Raw genomic sequence first — 15,269 nt, 5'->3', positions numbered from 1 at the left:
GCATTTAATTTCATTTCAAATTTAGCTAATAAACAAATTAGCACATGTTCGTCACTGACAAAAATGGTACTGACAATTGACATGGTTTGCCTTGACGATGACTGTTAGCTCAAACGAGTGACCAAAGCAGAATTTTGAGTATCACCGTGTATTGTCGAAATTTTGCAGCACTGCTCCGGTGAAGCAGCTGGTTGGTGAGTCAGGTCAAAATCAAACAGTGCGAAGACCCCTATTGAAGAGTCTCTGTAAACCACCGATTGCACCGAACATGCTATAATTAGTTCGCTGTATGGGCAGTAGACTGATGCAAAATTTGACTTTTTCGCTCCACAGTGCTTAAATGGTTTCAAATCGGGTCGTGATTAGCCTCCAAAAGTTACAACTCATTTGGTTAGAAACAGACTTCGCACAAACCATTTGAAGTTTACATGTAAATTACTATGGGAAATCTCAACTTTTTGTTCATTACCTTCTAGTCTTTTTCCATATTGAGCAGCAAAACAGCTCGATAGCTATTCTTATAGAAAATTTTCTCAGCTACAACTTTGCTAAAGATCGTTTCTATGTAAAACAAGACAGGAAATAGTTATTAATTATTTAAGAGATTGGTAAACTTATGACATGATCAAGCAGCTGCTCTGTAGGCAACACTGTATTTTGCAGTGTGACATAGTAGCCATAATTTTCGTGTCCTATTCAACGCCCCAGAAACACCAATGTTGCCTGCTGAGCAGTTGATTGAGCATGATCATAAGACATCAGTGCATTGAACCATTAATAACTTTCGATCCTTGCATTCAATCAAAAAGTGGTCTTGAGCAAAGTTGTAGCTGGGAAAATTTCCTACAAGTAAAATTGAAAGCTTTTGAAGCAGACCGATATGGTGAATTATTAGATAGACATGAACAAAAATCTTGGTTTTACCATAGTAATTCCCATACAAACTTCAAATGGTTTGTGCCATCTCAGTTTCTCACCAAATGGGTTCAAATTTTGAGAGGTTACTCAGGATTCGATTTGGAATCGTTTAAGTATTGTGGAGCGAAAATTTCAAATTTTGCATCACTCTAATGGGCAGGCGCAGCATTGAATTATTCCGTAGGGTTGAACATTGACGTCAATTTCCTCAAGGAGGACAGGGTAATCGGTGCGTCCTTGCAAAATATCCGCAATTTGCAATGCCCTTGCGAGATACACCGCATCACCGACAGGCGCTCCAGATGGATCAGTTGCAAACGACTTTCGTAGCTAGGCAATCGGAAGGGATCCGTCCACGGCAGTTTACGTAGCGCATATCTCAGGAACCGTCGCTGGACAGACTCAACTCTTTCGACACCGTTGTTGTAGTGAGGAGTCCAGACAACCGAGCAGTATTCTAATATGGAGCGAGACAAGCAGCAGTACAACGATTTAAGGCAGTAGATATCCGTGAAGTCTTTGGCAATCCTGAAGATAAACCCTAGAATTCTGGAAGCTTTGTCGACGGCGTACGAGATGTGCTGCTTAAAAGAGAGTTTTGTATCCAGAATCACGCCTAGGTCCTTAATTTGGCTGACGCGCTCAATTTCAGTGCCTAACAAAACATACTTGAACATAATAGTCTCTTTCTTGCGCGAAAAAGAGATAACCGAGCATTTGGACGGGTTAACCTCCATACGATTCAGAATACACAAATTTGCAAAAGCATTCAGCTGACGTTGAAGAAAGCAACAGTCTTCAATTGAGTGAATTCGGAGGTAGAGTTTAAGGTCATCTGCGTAAGATAATCGTGGTCCCTCAATTACCAGATTCACGTCGTTGAAATAAATCAGGAAAATCAGCGGTCCCAGGTGACTACCCTGAGGTATGCCGGATGTGGCAGCGAAGGTACGGGACTGGTGATCACCAATGACAACAGTAAGATAGCGATCGGTGAGGTGCAGCAGATAAGTCAGTATAAATGACATCCGTCTGAGCACGATCCGACATACTGTTAGAGATGTAGGAAGTAGGCACAGCAAGTTAGTGGCAGTGGAGCGACCAGCCATGAAACCATGCTGGTCGATACTAATATACGGCTTACAATGAGCGAGTAACGGTTCCATAGCAACGAGTTCGAACAATTTAGCAACAGCGCTAAGCGAAGTAATGCCACGGTAGGTTCACTAGTTTTGATGGTAACATCTAGATCAGTGTGATAATCGGTTGCCTTTGCTTCAGACACTCGCAAAACTAGCTATCAAAAGACATTTCCATTTCACCACGTCAATTCTAGTCCTTAGATATCAATCATACGAAATGTTGTCATTGGCATACTGAATGTAATTTAGAATTATGAAAAATAATAAATTATAGATCCCTGAAGAAGGTCCAAATCCGCGACCGAAACGTCGGAACGAGAGAACTGAAGTACGGTCAGTATTTTATAATATAGCTGGACCAGAACCCGGTATGCAGAACAACTGATCTCACAATCGTCAAATAGGTACAGGTGCTACACTTGGCCAAAAGTGAATGATTAATAGCTTTTTGCCCAGACTTCGATTCTATTTGCGATCCCTGACAAAGTGGTTCTGAATAGTTCACCCAATCTGTGACTCAGGTATGGACTAATTATTCCACTTCCAGAATACAAATAAACTAGACGGCATACAGTGTGTTCAGTCGCAATAACAATTTTATTCAACAATATCGTTCAACATATTTGGCAGTTAATGGCTTCGAACTCCTTCCACATAAGTGCTGACAATTTGTGAGAAGTCCGACGAAACCTGAATTTACCAAGCGTAATGAGCGTTGGCATCCTGGTAGCTAATGTGTGACACCTGAGCTTCTGGTGCGTAGCTCTGGGTCTTGGTGGCAACAACTGGAGCAGAATGAGCGTATAAGGGCTGAGCGGTCTTGACGTAGGTTGGCTGCTGAACAACGGTCTTGGTGTAGACTGGCTCGGAGGCATAGGTCTTGGCATAGACTGGCTCGGAGGCATAGGTCTTGGCGTAGATTGGCTCGGAGGCATAGGTCTTGGCGTAGATTGGCTCGGAAACGTAGGTCTTGGCAACTGGGACAACACTCTTGACGGCAAGGGAGCTGTAGGTGACAGGAGCTTGGTAAGTCAGAGTCTTGGCAGTGTACATGTTTGGCTGCTGGTGTTCATAGGTCTTGGTGTAGGCTGGTTCAGCTACAACGGTCTTGGTGTAAGTTGGCTCATGGACGTACTGGACCGATGGCTGGGCATAGTGCATAGCTGGTTGGGCGTAGGCCAGGGTCTTCGTAATTGGAGCAGCATAGTGGACAGCTGGTTCAGCGTACGATAAGGTCTTGGTGACTGGAGCGGCGTAGTGGACATCCGGTTCGGCGTAGGTTACGGTCTTGGCAACCTTTGTCGGGTGGTGCTCACGGGTGATCGAGCTATAGCTGACGGCCGAGGCTGGGGAGTAGTGTGCCGAGTGGTGATCAGCTTCCAGGTAGCCAGCGCTGGCACAGGCCAGAGTGGCAAACAGGGCAACCATCTGTTGGGTTGAGATGAGAAAGGTATGAGATTTGGTTTGTTCCTTATGGAGCCTGCCTGTCAATCAATCAATTTGTTTTAATTGAATGATTCAACTGAAGGTAATCACTTTCGCACACTTGGAAAATTCAGATGTTTTTCATTAAAATTGTAATGCAGCTCAAATCTGCTTCACTCTATGTTGTGCCCTGTTCCTGTGTTTTGTTGACTTTATGATTTGTTTTCATAGCTTGTGTTTTTTTTGTTACAGAACAGAACTATTTGTTGAAAATATCACTTCAAACTCTACAAATCAAACTCACTGCAGTAATCTTCTGTAATGTTCTGCCTAGTTCTTACCTTAAACGCCATTATGTCGAAGTAAACTTGCACTTTGGATGCGTGCAACGAAACGATATAGTTGAATTAAAGTTAACTGAAGCAATGATACAGTTCAACCGGTTGGGTCCAATATTTATATGAAAAATCGAAACTCTTTGGATGCTCTCCGCTCCGATCCGCAAACGATGATGACGATTACCGGCGAGGAAGAGAGCTGACCTTACGCTCGCATTCATCCCGCCAAAGGTAGAAATACAAACTATCACAAAGTTATTTGGTAATAAATTGCACCGCTCGCCCGATCGCATGGGGCGGAACAGTTGGATGACATGATCGGTGATCGATGCGACATGATGGAGGTGATTCGGTTTTGGTTCTCTGTTGGATTTACGAAGGAACTGATCAATCCAATGGGCGAGAGAATTGGAAGGAGAGCGAGCGAGGAAACGTCACCTGAAAGATTTTTTTACGAGTGCTTAAAATTGCATGGTCGATTGTTTGGATTCACGAGCTCTTTTCTTCTGTATCCAAACATGTGTGCAGTGGTTTCCGTAGTGGATGAAATAAAGCTTGATTTGCGAAGCTGTGGTGTTTCATGTTTGTGCTGGAGCTTTGGTTATGGAAGAATTTATGTTTTTTTTCTACAATCGTGCAGAAGACTATTTGAGTTCGTTTAGCAAATTTTCTGTAACTAAAGATGCAGTAAATTGAAGTTCTTTGAGTATTTTGAATTAAGGTTAAGGCCAATTCAGATAGCTTGTCATAAAGAAAGTGTTTAGGCCGTTGTGTATGCCTGAGTACGAGATTAGTTTTTTTAATCACAAATGTTTGAGGCTCAGAATCTTAAAACACAATGATGTTATGTTTTTGTCAACCACTTGTTTGGAACAACTTTTTTTCTATATATAAAATATAATGTAGAATTTGGGAAATTTTGGAAGGGGATCTGGGGAGGGAGATAATGCCTTTGCGATTAAATTCACCCTGAAGTCACGGTTCCATTATTTTCTAGATATACTGCCCATGATTGTGTAGTTGACGTAAGAGCCAATATTACCAAAATCCACTTTTTTGTTCGAAATTTTGTGAGCAATATTGAACCCAACTTTTGGCCATTGGAATGCAATCATGACGTATCTCCATACAGGATGCAATCCATACAAAAAATCTATAACTAACCTTATTTTCTACGCTACTTGTACACTAACGCTTTATGTTTTGCTTGTTATCTTACCGAGAACTCGATAACTACGGTGAATAACTGAACTGTATTTACAGGACAAGTATTTAAAGTTTCAATTTCAAGAAGCGACATTTGTTGATCAACGGACCAAAAGGCAATGGTCTTAATGCGTATTTTTTACAAATAAAAGGCTTATCCACGTAAATTCCCAGCACCAAAGTGGAGTTTCAGAGAATTGCAAGAAGTATAACCATGAACCATAAGTGAGATTTTGTAGAACATCAAACGGAATTTTAGAGTATTCAAAGTGGTATTATAATTCAGACAGGAACTCTAAATAACGGCAAGAAAGATGCAAGAGAATCCTTATAAAAATTATAACATTGAATTCCGCAGAATTTCACGAGAAATTGAAGAGATCTATCTTATTTGAAATCTTGGAGAATTCATAGAGACATTTTGAAAAACGTCATCATTTGAATTTCCGAAGTACTTTAAGAAGCTCAGATATTTCTGAAGAATCAATGAGCAAATTTAGGAAATATCGAAAAATCGGAGAACTCCCTAAGACATAGATTATAAATTGTACGAAGTAAAATTCAGTATAATCCAAACAGAAATGTTAGAGAATCCCAATAGATCTACAAATCAATTCCAAGTGGGGTTAGCCGTACACATTTTTCAACTACTTTTTTTAATTAAAAAAAAATGTATCCTCACGAGTACAACGAATTCCTCCTTGGATGTGTGAATTTTCGCTTAAATTGAACACTTTGAATGTGAATTAATGATGATGATGCATGATAGTGGTTTACCACCCATTGATTGTAGCACGGAAACTAAGTCCGATAGCAGTGGACTCTCTTCTCTGTTTGTCTTGATCAAGCTTAATAACTTCTGATTGTCCTCAACACGTCGCTGTATGAAGGGCCAAAAACGGATTGGGTGGATCGATAGGAAAAGTCACATATACACATCTACGGGACAATAAAGAATCTTCTTCCTGCAGCAAGATCGCATAATTGGTCAAAAAGACGAGCCACCAAACAGTAAGATGCTCCGATGAGTGGGGAGAAAAACCCGCCCTTTATCCACGAAATGTTATCAACAGGGAGTTGGCATTTCCACTCTCCCCCGTCCAAATCGCTACAATCGAGTGCCCTGTTGGACCCTCCTTCCCTTTTGTATATGTATTTAAATGTTTATGTAGGGGAAATGGATGTTATGTTGGCCTAAATGCCCCTAATATGGGCCCATACATAAATTCTACAATCGACTAAATTTTCGAAAGCTATCAAAATATCCATTAGTACCGTCTCAATGACGCGTTAATCTAGATTAAATTGATAAATAGCAGATTTTAAGCGATGGGCCCAATCTTACATCCATTGGCCAACATTAGAGCCATTTCCCCTAGATGTTATATATATATATAGGGGAAATGTAGGTAATGTTGGCCTACATGTCCCTAATTTGGGCCCATCGCTAAAAGTCTGCTATTTATCAATTTTATCTAGATGAACGCGTTATTGGGACGTTACTTATGGATATTTTTGGTTGCTATTGAAAATTTAGTTGATTGCTGAGTTTATGTATGGGCCCAAATTAGGGACACTTAGGCCGACATTACCTGCATTTCCCCTATATATTCAATCATCACTGATGCGAGTCGATTGTTATGATTATTGTCAATAATACTTACATTCCGATTTCGTCGGCGACTTCAATGGGCACCATCCAGACTGGGGCAGCTCTCGCCCAGACCCCAGAGGTTCTACCCTGGCGAACATCTTCGAGACTGAGGACCTGGTGGTGCTGAACGACGGCGCTCCCACCTTTTTTTTAGGACGGCACACCACCGCGATCGACATTGCCACTGCCAGTCGATCTATCGCGAACAGGACACAGTGGAATATCAGTAACGACCTGCATGTTAGTGACCATTACCCGATCCGCATACAGCTTTCCGTAGGCGCGGCCCCTCCAACGACTCGGAGATGGCGCTACGAGGAATCCAACTGGGACGCCGTCAGGGAGAAATCGGACGCTCTCCTTCAGCAACGCAATCAGAACGACATCTCCAGCTTCACGGAAGTACTCTACGAAGCTGCAACAGTATCTATCCCAAGGACGGGTAGCGTACCTGGGTGAAAAGCCCTACGTTGGCGAAACGAGGATACCAAATGTGCGGTGAAAGCGCGACGCAAAGCTTTACGCCGGCTTAAACGTCTCGCCTAAGACGACCCTGGTAGGGAGGAAGCGCTGAAGTTTAACCGAGAACGCCATCTCTTGTGCAGACAGGTGATCCGTGACGCAAAGTGATCTAGCTGGATGTAGTGGAATCGCGTCATCGCTCTGAGTGGCAAGCGGTGGTCTACTCCACCTACTATCCAAGCTCATGGTACCTCGATCTCAGAACCGAAGGACATCGCCGACGTATTAGGAAAATATTTTGCTGGCCTGTCTGCTGTCAGCATTCGTGACTTGCGAATTCCACCCAATGTTCCTGCTCTCCAGATCAACGAAGATCTTACCTTCCGGAAGCTTCAGTTTGCCCTCGGCAGCAGTAGTGGTAAATCTGCCGGGCCGGACGAGATTGGATACCCGGTGTTAAAAAACCGTTAAAAGCCGTTAAAAAAACGAGGCTACCCGCCCTCTTTAACGATCTATGGCTCACTGACTAGTATCCGGACCTCTGGAACAGTGTTGGCAAAATCAGAAATCAATTGATGCCTCATGCCCTCGCAATATCACGCGCGATATTGGAACACAATATCATCCTTGATATTGATTTTACAAGCTCCTTTGATATTGCGAGACTATTTACAACGTTTAAAATCAAGCTGAGATTTGACTCGACACAAAAATGATTCCATTGCACATCGTTTTCTTAGAAAGAGAAAGCATAGTTTGCTATCTCCTTTTAATCTTCACCGATGGCAGACACGAAGGGACTGCTGCAAGCCGTTAGGGAAGTTTCGGTTGCATTCGGGAGTAAAGCAAAAATCATTAAACTCAATCTCACCACAGTTTGCAGTTGAGTTTTGTTAGCTTGATATTCTGAGCTGCGATATCACAGCTTGCAAAATCAACCGCAGTTGTTTGCTTGTTGATTTTTGTCTACGAAAATCGAGCGTGATCTTGGGCGTTGGTGGGATTTGATTTTTTGATATTTTCCCAACACTGCTCTGGAAACAAAGCTTGGTAGTGCCCATTCCGAAGAACAACACGGCGAGTGAAGAAGCCTCCTCCTTTAGGCCGATTGCGCTCACTTGCTGCGCGGCAAAAGTGATAGAGAGAATGGTAAATCGTCGTCTTAGGCAGTTCCTGGAGTCAAACGGTCTCCTTGACGAACGGCAGCATGCGTTCCGACAAGCACACGGCTCCTCCACTTACTTTGCAGCCCTCGGGAAAGTACTTAAGGAAGCCCAGGACAACGGTCACACCTGCGGAGTTAGTGTCCCTTGATATTTCAAAGGCGTTCAACAGGACATGGACACTTGGTGTCATCAGGCAGCTCATCGGCTGGGGCCTGGAAGGTCACACCACACATTTTTTACGGAATTTCCTCTTTGATCGTACCTTCCAGGTGACTGTCGGGAACACTAGCTCGGATGCGTTCCCCGACGAAACTGGAGTGCCCCAGGGATCTGTCATAGCGGTAACACTATTCTTGGTGGCAATGAACGGGGTATTCAGCCGATTGCCCAAGAACGTTTATGCCGACGACTTACTCATCGTCGTAACGGGACGAACGACTAAGCGGACCAGGAACATAGCTCAAGCAGCAATCTCCGCCGTCAGCAGGTGGGCGCTTTCGGTTGGTTTCCAGCTCTCCACGCCGAAGAGTGTACGGTGCCATATCGGCCACTCGGGCCATCTGATTCGAGGACCACCGATCACCATCCAAGATCATCATCAGTAACCGTGAGATCCGCCTTCGTGTCGCTCGGGGTGCTATCGACAGTCGACTTTTCTACGGCCTCGAAATAACCTACTTAGCCACCGAGAAGCTCAACCACATCCTCACTCCGGTATACAATACCTACGTACGCATCGTATCTGGCCTTCTCCCTTCCACGCCTACAGACGCCGCATGTGTGGAAATCGGAATCCTCCCTTTCCGCTATGGATCTGCTGCAGCCATTGCTACGAAAGCCGCTGCCCTCGCTGCTAAGACATCCGGGAACGAAAGGGTATTTCTCCTCAACGAGGGGAACTGAGCCCTCCGCACTGCAGCCAAGCGTGTCCTCCACACTGCAACGAGTCAAAGTCTACCGGAGGAGTGTTTCGTCTTTTCCGCTGAAGCCGCAGCTATTCTAGACGCAGTAATCACTCCGGCAGATCAACCGATCCTTGTGTTAACTGACGCACACAGCGTCATCCAAGCGCTGGAAGCTGAAGCCCCGAGCCACCCCTGGATACAAGCCATTACACGGTACGCCCCACCTTCAACCGTCGTTACGTGATCCCCGAACACTGCGGTGTTCCCGAAAACGAGGCTACGGACAGACTGGCGGGATCTGGTGCATCCCGTTCCCGCTACACTAGGAACGTACCCCTCCTAGACGTCCGGCGTTGGATTGTGAATACTATTATGGAAGCCTGGCAGCAGGAATGGTTCCAGTCACGGACCACTTTCCCGAGGAAGATCAAGGAAACCGTACGCTCCTGGATGGACAGCCAAAAGGACACCTTTCCGCAAGGTTTGTCCGATTTGCAGCATCCCCGCCTCGGTGGAACACGTGCTGTGTGTTTGCCCGGAGTTCCAGAAGCTACGCGAACAACATTGACTCCCGGAGAACGTCAGTAATCTGCTTGGTTACGACCCCTCAACGTTGGCTGCGCTGATCGCCTTTCTGAAGGACACCCATTTATATTATCAAATCTAGCCCCCCGTCGGTGGTTGCACTGATCGTGTTTTCCTCAATTTTCTATTTTTTTCTGTCGTTGGGGTTTCTCCACTGGACCGGGCACTGTCTCCTACTGTGGAGCTCTACCTTGTTCGCGCACCCAGTCCTCACTACAGCCCCGATGTAATCCTCACTTTACATTAAGTTTTTAAAATGCTGTCTGTCTCATTCGTTGGGTAATCAGAGCCAGCTATACGACACGTTAATTTCAAATTGAAACCTATATTTTGAGGCAGGATCTAGCCTGACCATCTGCTATATAACGTGATGAACTAGCCTACGGCTAAAAATTACGGTAATAAAGAAAAAAAGAAATTTCGATGAAGATGATGCTATTTATTTTACCTTTTATGAGATACTTATCATCACAGAAGCCAACTTTGAATCGTAGACCAGGTCCATTAACAACACTCATCCCGTTTAGTCATCTTTTTCTTCTTCAGGTTCGCTCACCACCCGGAATGAACGCTCGGTGCGGTTCGCAATATCAAATAGTGTTACATGCAAACGAAAAAGAGATATACACCCCTATTCTGTATTTCGTTTCGAACGAAATTCTCATACAAAAATTTTTTTTTGTATGAGAATTTCGTTCGAAACGAAATACAGAATAGGGGTGATAACCAGGATTAGTTTTTTAAAAGTAATAGTTTCATCAGAATACCCAACTAACCATATCGGGTAACCAACTTGAATTGGACCCCTACATATTTTGGACCCTTTTCATATATTTTCCTCGCTTACTGTCTAGTTTCTTCAAATTCATCTGGGTTGATGTTGTAATTACATTCTTTCAATTACTTGCTATGTCTCAAGATCATTAGTTCACCTCAAATGGCTTACAATTGCTCAATTTATGCAGTTTTAGAAAATGTTATCGAAAAAGTTCCATGTTTCGACGTTTGTCAAGAGGAATCGGCGTTAGTGTACTTGTTTTAAATTTGGTCTAAAATATACAATTCAATTATTTTTTTTATCAAATCAGTTTATCTGACTTTGGAAGATGTATTTCACGTGTTTATAAAGATTTCACCTTAAGATTTTACTTAAAAAGTATAAAATAAAAAGTGTCCAAAAAAGATCGTAAAAAAATGTTACCAACTTTTTTTGGACACTTATCAAATGAGAATCATCAAAAGAGCGACAAAAAAAATTCCAGTTGGTCGATCGTGCTATTATCTCAGATTTCTGATTAAATTGGTAAGTAAATCAATCAAAATTATATGAATTCATTGTTTTTAAATATATTTCTTGTTTATCAGGCGATTCAAAATGGGAAAAACGGCAAAACACGTAGAGTGGTCCACTCTGAGTTTTCCTAGTTTTCCTAGTTCCTAGTTTTCCACAAAAGTTTTCCTATCTCCCAAACGCATTTAACTAAGGGGCTGTTCATAAACTACGTAGACGCTTTAGGGAGGTGGGAGCGCTTGGCAGGTGTCTACGGTCCATACAATTTTTTAAATTTTGTGTTTGAGACTGTCTTCTACTGAAGGGGGGGGGGGGGTTGAAATCTCTCAAAAACCGTCTACGTAGTTTATGAACAGCCCATACAAAAAATAATATGGACTGCAAGCATAGAGTCAGGTCTCCGTATTAAGATTTACTTCTGAATGATTTTTTTTTATGGTATGATCAGTTGTTTCCTTATGTTATATTATATTTCCTCCGTTACTCGCGCCAACTTTTGTAGCACGAGTACTCACGCGTTGTACTTTGTACAACAGTGTGAGTTTTCCATTTCCATTTTGCAGCCGAGCTACCAATCAATCTGAAATCAACGAGTATTCCTCAAAAACTTGTTTTTAACTAAACAAGCTAAATATTTATTACAGTCAACCCCCAAAATATGTGGATAATAGAGAAAATGTAAATGGAAACCGCGTAAATGGTGTCCATACTACGAAGGTTCTGACTTAATTGGTTACAACATGGAATATCTCGAGATCCTGACCAGATAGAAAGTTACTGTCTTTGCCAAAGTAGTTCTAGAGATCATAACCTTTTTGCTGGTGGACAGTAGTTCAAAATTTACTCACTACATAGCGCTAGTATACATGTGAAGTTCTCGCATGTGATATATCTTGAAATCCTGACCAGATAGAAAGTTACTGTCTTCGAAAAAGTTGTTCAGGAGTTCAAAGCCTATAGTTCAGAATTTTTTCACTATATGGTGCTAGTATATACGTGAAATTTTTATATAAAATATCTCGAAATCCTGATCATATAAAAAGTTACTGTCTTCGGCAAAGTTGTTCAGGAAGTCAAGGCCTTTTTGCTGGTGGACTTAAGTTCAGAGTTTTCTCACTTTGCAACGCTAGTATACATGAGGAATTCTCGCATATAAAATATCTCTAGATCCTGACCAGACAGAAAGTTACTGTCTTCGGCAAAGTTGTTCAGGATGTTAGGATCTTTTCGTTGGTGTACAGTAATTCAGAATTTTCCCTTTACGTGGCACTAGTATGCGGGTCATTCAGAGATATTTTATATGCAAGGATTTCACATGTCTTTCAACGTCACTTAGTGAGAAAATTATGTACTTTCCACCAACGATAGGGTTTGATCTCCTGGACAACTTTGCCGATTACAGTACATTTTTAGCAGGTCTTGAGATATATCATATGCGAGAATTGCACGTATATACTAGTACCATGAAGTGAAATATTCTGAACTACCGTCCATTAGCCAAAAGGCCTTGATCCCCTGAACAATTTTGCCCAAAACAGTAATATTCTATCTTGTCATGCTCTCTAGATATTTTATATGAGAGAATTTAACGTGTATACTAGAACTACATAGTGAGAAAATTCTGAACTATTCTACACCAAGCAATAGGCTTTGACCTCCTGAACAACTTTTTCAAAGACAGTAACTTTCTATTTGGTCAGGATCTCGAGATATATCATATGCGAGAAGTGTATATGTATACAAACGCCACGTGGTGAGAAAATTCTGAACTACTGTCTACCAGTCGAAAAGTCTTGACCCCCTGAACAAGTTTGCCCAATACAGTAACTTTCTAGCTGGTCAAGAACTCGAGCTATTGTATATGCGAGAATTACACGTATATACTAGCGCCTCGTAGTGTGAAATTTCTGAACTACTCCACCAATGAAAAGAGCTTGACTTCCTGAACAACTTTGCTGAAGGCATTTACTTTCTATCTGGTCAGGATCTAGAGATATTTTATACACGAGAATTTCACATGTATACTAGCACCACGAAGTGAGATAATTCTGAACTATTGTACACTAAGAAATAGGCATTGACCTCCTGAACAACTTTGCCCAAGACAGTAACTTTCTATCTGGTCAGGATCTCGAGATATTCCATGTTGTAACCAATTAAGTCAATCCCACGTAGTATGGACACCGTTTACGCGGTTTCCATTTACATTTTCCCTATTATCCGCATTTTGGGGGTTAATTGTAATCAAAGTTTAGCTTTTTTAGTTAAAAACAAGTTTTTTGAGGAATACAAGTTGGTTTCAGATCGATTGGCAGCAACAAAATGGCAATGGAAAACTCATATGTGTTGTACAAAGTACAACAGCGCGAGTAACGGGGGGTTAACTTTTATGCATACCGTTAAACGGGGTGTAATTGATCAGCGGGGCAAAATTGATCGCTGAAATTTCTCGTGATATTTTTTCATGTGTAACATGTTTTTCGTTACTAAGCGTTCGAATGTATCTTTGTATACATTGTAAAAATATTATGCATAAGTACAATATTGGGTATACTCAGCGATCAAATTCACCCCGCTGATCAATTTCACCCCGTTTTACGGCACCTTCTTTGAAAATTTTCCCACCTAGACGGACCTAACAAATGCGAGATAGGAAGAAGTGACCGTCGTAATTAATTTTAGGCTCATAGGTTGAAAGAACTTCAGCATGTCCAAAATATATTCGTTCCCATTCAGTGTGTCCAAAATATATTATGGACACTGTCCAAAATCAAGTGGAAGGGTCCAAAATATGTGAATATCATGATGTGAAAAGAATTATTTTTCGAGTATATATCAATAAATAAAACATCTAGTGACATTTTACATCCAAGATGAGTAGCTTTCGAACACAACCGCATGTAAATTGCATAATAATAATAAACAAATAACATTATTTTGACATAAACGTGATCTCACTTCCTCTAGGGGTCCAAAATCAGTTGGTTACCCTCGTATCTCAGTGACATTGTCGCACTCTAAACCTACATTTAAAGTTATTTTGTGATTATATGGTTACTTGGGTACTCACATAAAATGTTGCGCAAGTACCACAAGTTCAACAACGCCCAACTATGGACGTAATGTGGGCCATCACGGTAATGTGGGCCATCAGAGTAGTTCATCGGTTGCGAAGTGAAGTACTTCTCAAACTGACAAGATACATTTCTAAATGTTTGAACCAAGTCCCCGACAAGGTGACTGATAACCTAAGTTTCACGTACCCATTAGCAAATCGTAGATGTCGCGACACAACGTAAACAAAGGGATTGTCCTTCACCAACAAAACGGTATTTCTCTATGGGAAATCAACTTTTTGTTTCACCATGTGTGGACGTCAAACACCAGGCAAGAATGCGAATTTATAATTTTCGTGGTGAAATTAATAAATCCATACCAGGACTGGAAAGAGCGTTAGCAATGCAACTTTGTGCATGAATCTCACAACACTCGACAAAGAGTGTGTGGTTTTCCCATTTACTTCGCACACTCTTTTTTAACTAACCTGTGAGAAAGCGATCCACCCATTGAGCGGTACACTCAGTGCGGCGCAGCGAGCGAATATAATACAACAAGCGCTAATGTCTTCTTTGAATTATTTGTAGACTTTGATTACCACGACTGCATGCATAGGAGATGAAGAAGGGCATAACGTAGAAGAATTTTGTCTTTTTGCTGGGTTTCCCATTTGCAACCCTACACAGAGTGGCGCTCTTTGCGTCGGAGCCGTCGAAGCGATGGCTACACATTGAGCTTTCGTTATTTCTGGGTGTGTGTTTGTCTTCTCTTCTCCGCTGCTTTACACTTGCGCAGGGTGAAAAACAAGCCAACTTTGTGTTTGCTTGATTCTCACTTTGTATGTTTCAGAAAATCAGTACATTGCGCGCATTGAGTGATCAGATGACAGCCCTGATCCATACAAATTGAACCGATTGATTGAGTTTCATCATCTTGTATCATCGAATTGCAATACAAATACTTTGGTTTCTTCAGTTATATTTTGCTCTTGAAATTGATCAGCCTTCAGCTTATTGCTTTGAGCATAGCTGTGCGATGAAGGCTTGCCACGGACCGAATGAATTAAAAAACGTTTACTTTCCCGTGTTTCTCTTACGGGGTAAATAAAGTAAGAAGTTTG

General features: G+C 42.0%; 1 protein-coding gene across 1 annotated transcript; it reads right to left on the bottom strand.

Annotated features, from left to right (window-relative positions):
- Positions 1–2,745: 2,745 nt before the first annotated feature.
- On the bottom strand, positions 2,746–3,909 carry LOC135704486 (larval/pupal cuticle protein H1C-like). Its single transcript, XM_065225973.1, has 2 exons — positions 3,827–3,909; positions 2,746–3,488 (listed from the first exon to the last, which is right to left on the bottom strand). Exons 1-2 carry the CDS (start codon positions 3,836–3,838, stop codon positions 2,757–2,759), a joined length of 744 nt encoding a protein of 247 aa, XP_065082045.1. The 5' UTR covers positions 3,839–3,909; the 3' UTR covers positions 2,746–2,756.
- Positions 3,910–15,269: the final 11,360 nt, after the last annotated feature.

The sequence above is a fragment of the Ochlerotatus camptorhynchus genome, unplaced genomic scaffold, assembly GCF_037179485.1.
Source record: "Ochlerotatus camptorhynchus isolate MF236.1 unplaced genomic scaffold, CSIRO-AGI_Acam_v1.1 ptg000242l, whole genome shotgun sequence".
Classification (NCBI taxonomy): domain Eukaryota; kingdom Metazoa; phylum Arthropoda; class Insecta; order Diptera; family Culicidae; genus Ochlerotatus; species Ochlerotatus camptorhynchus.
This window is presented reverse-complemented; position numbering and strand designations above follow the sequence as displayed.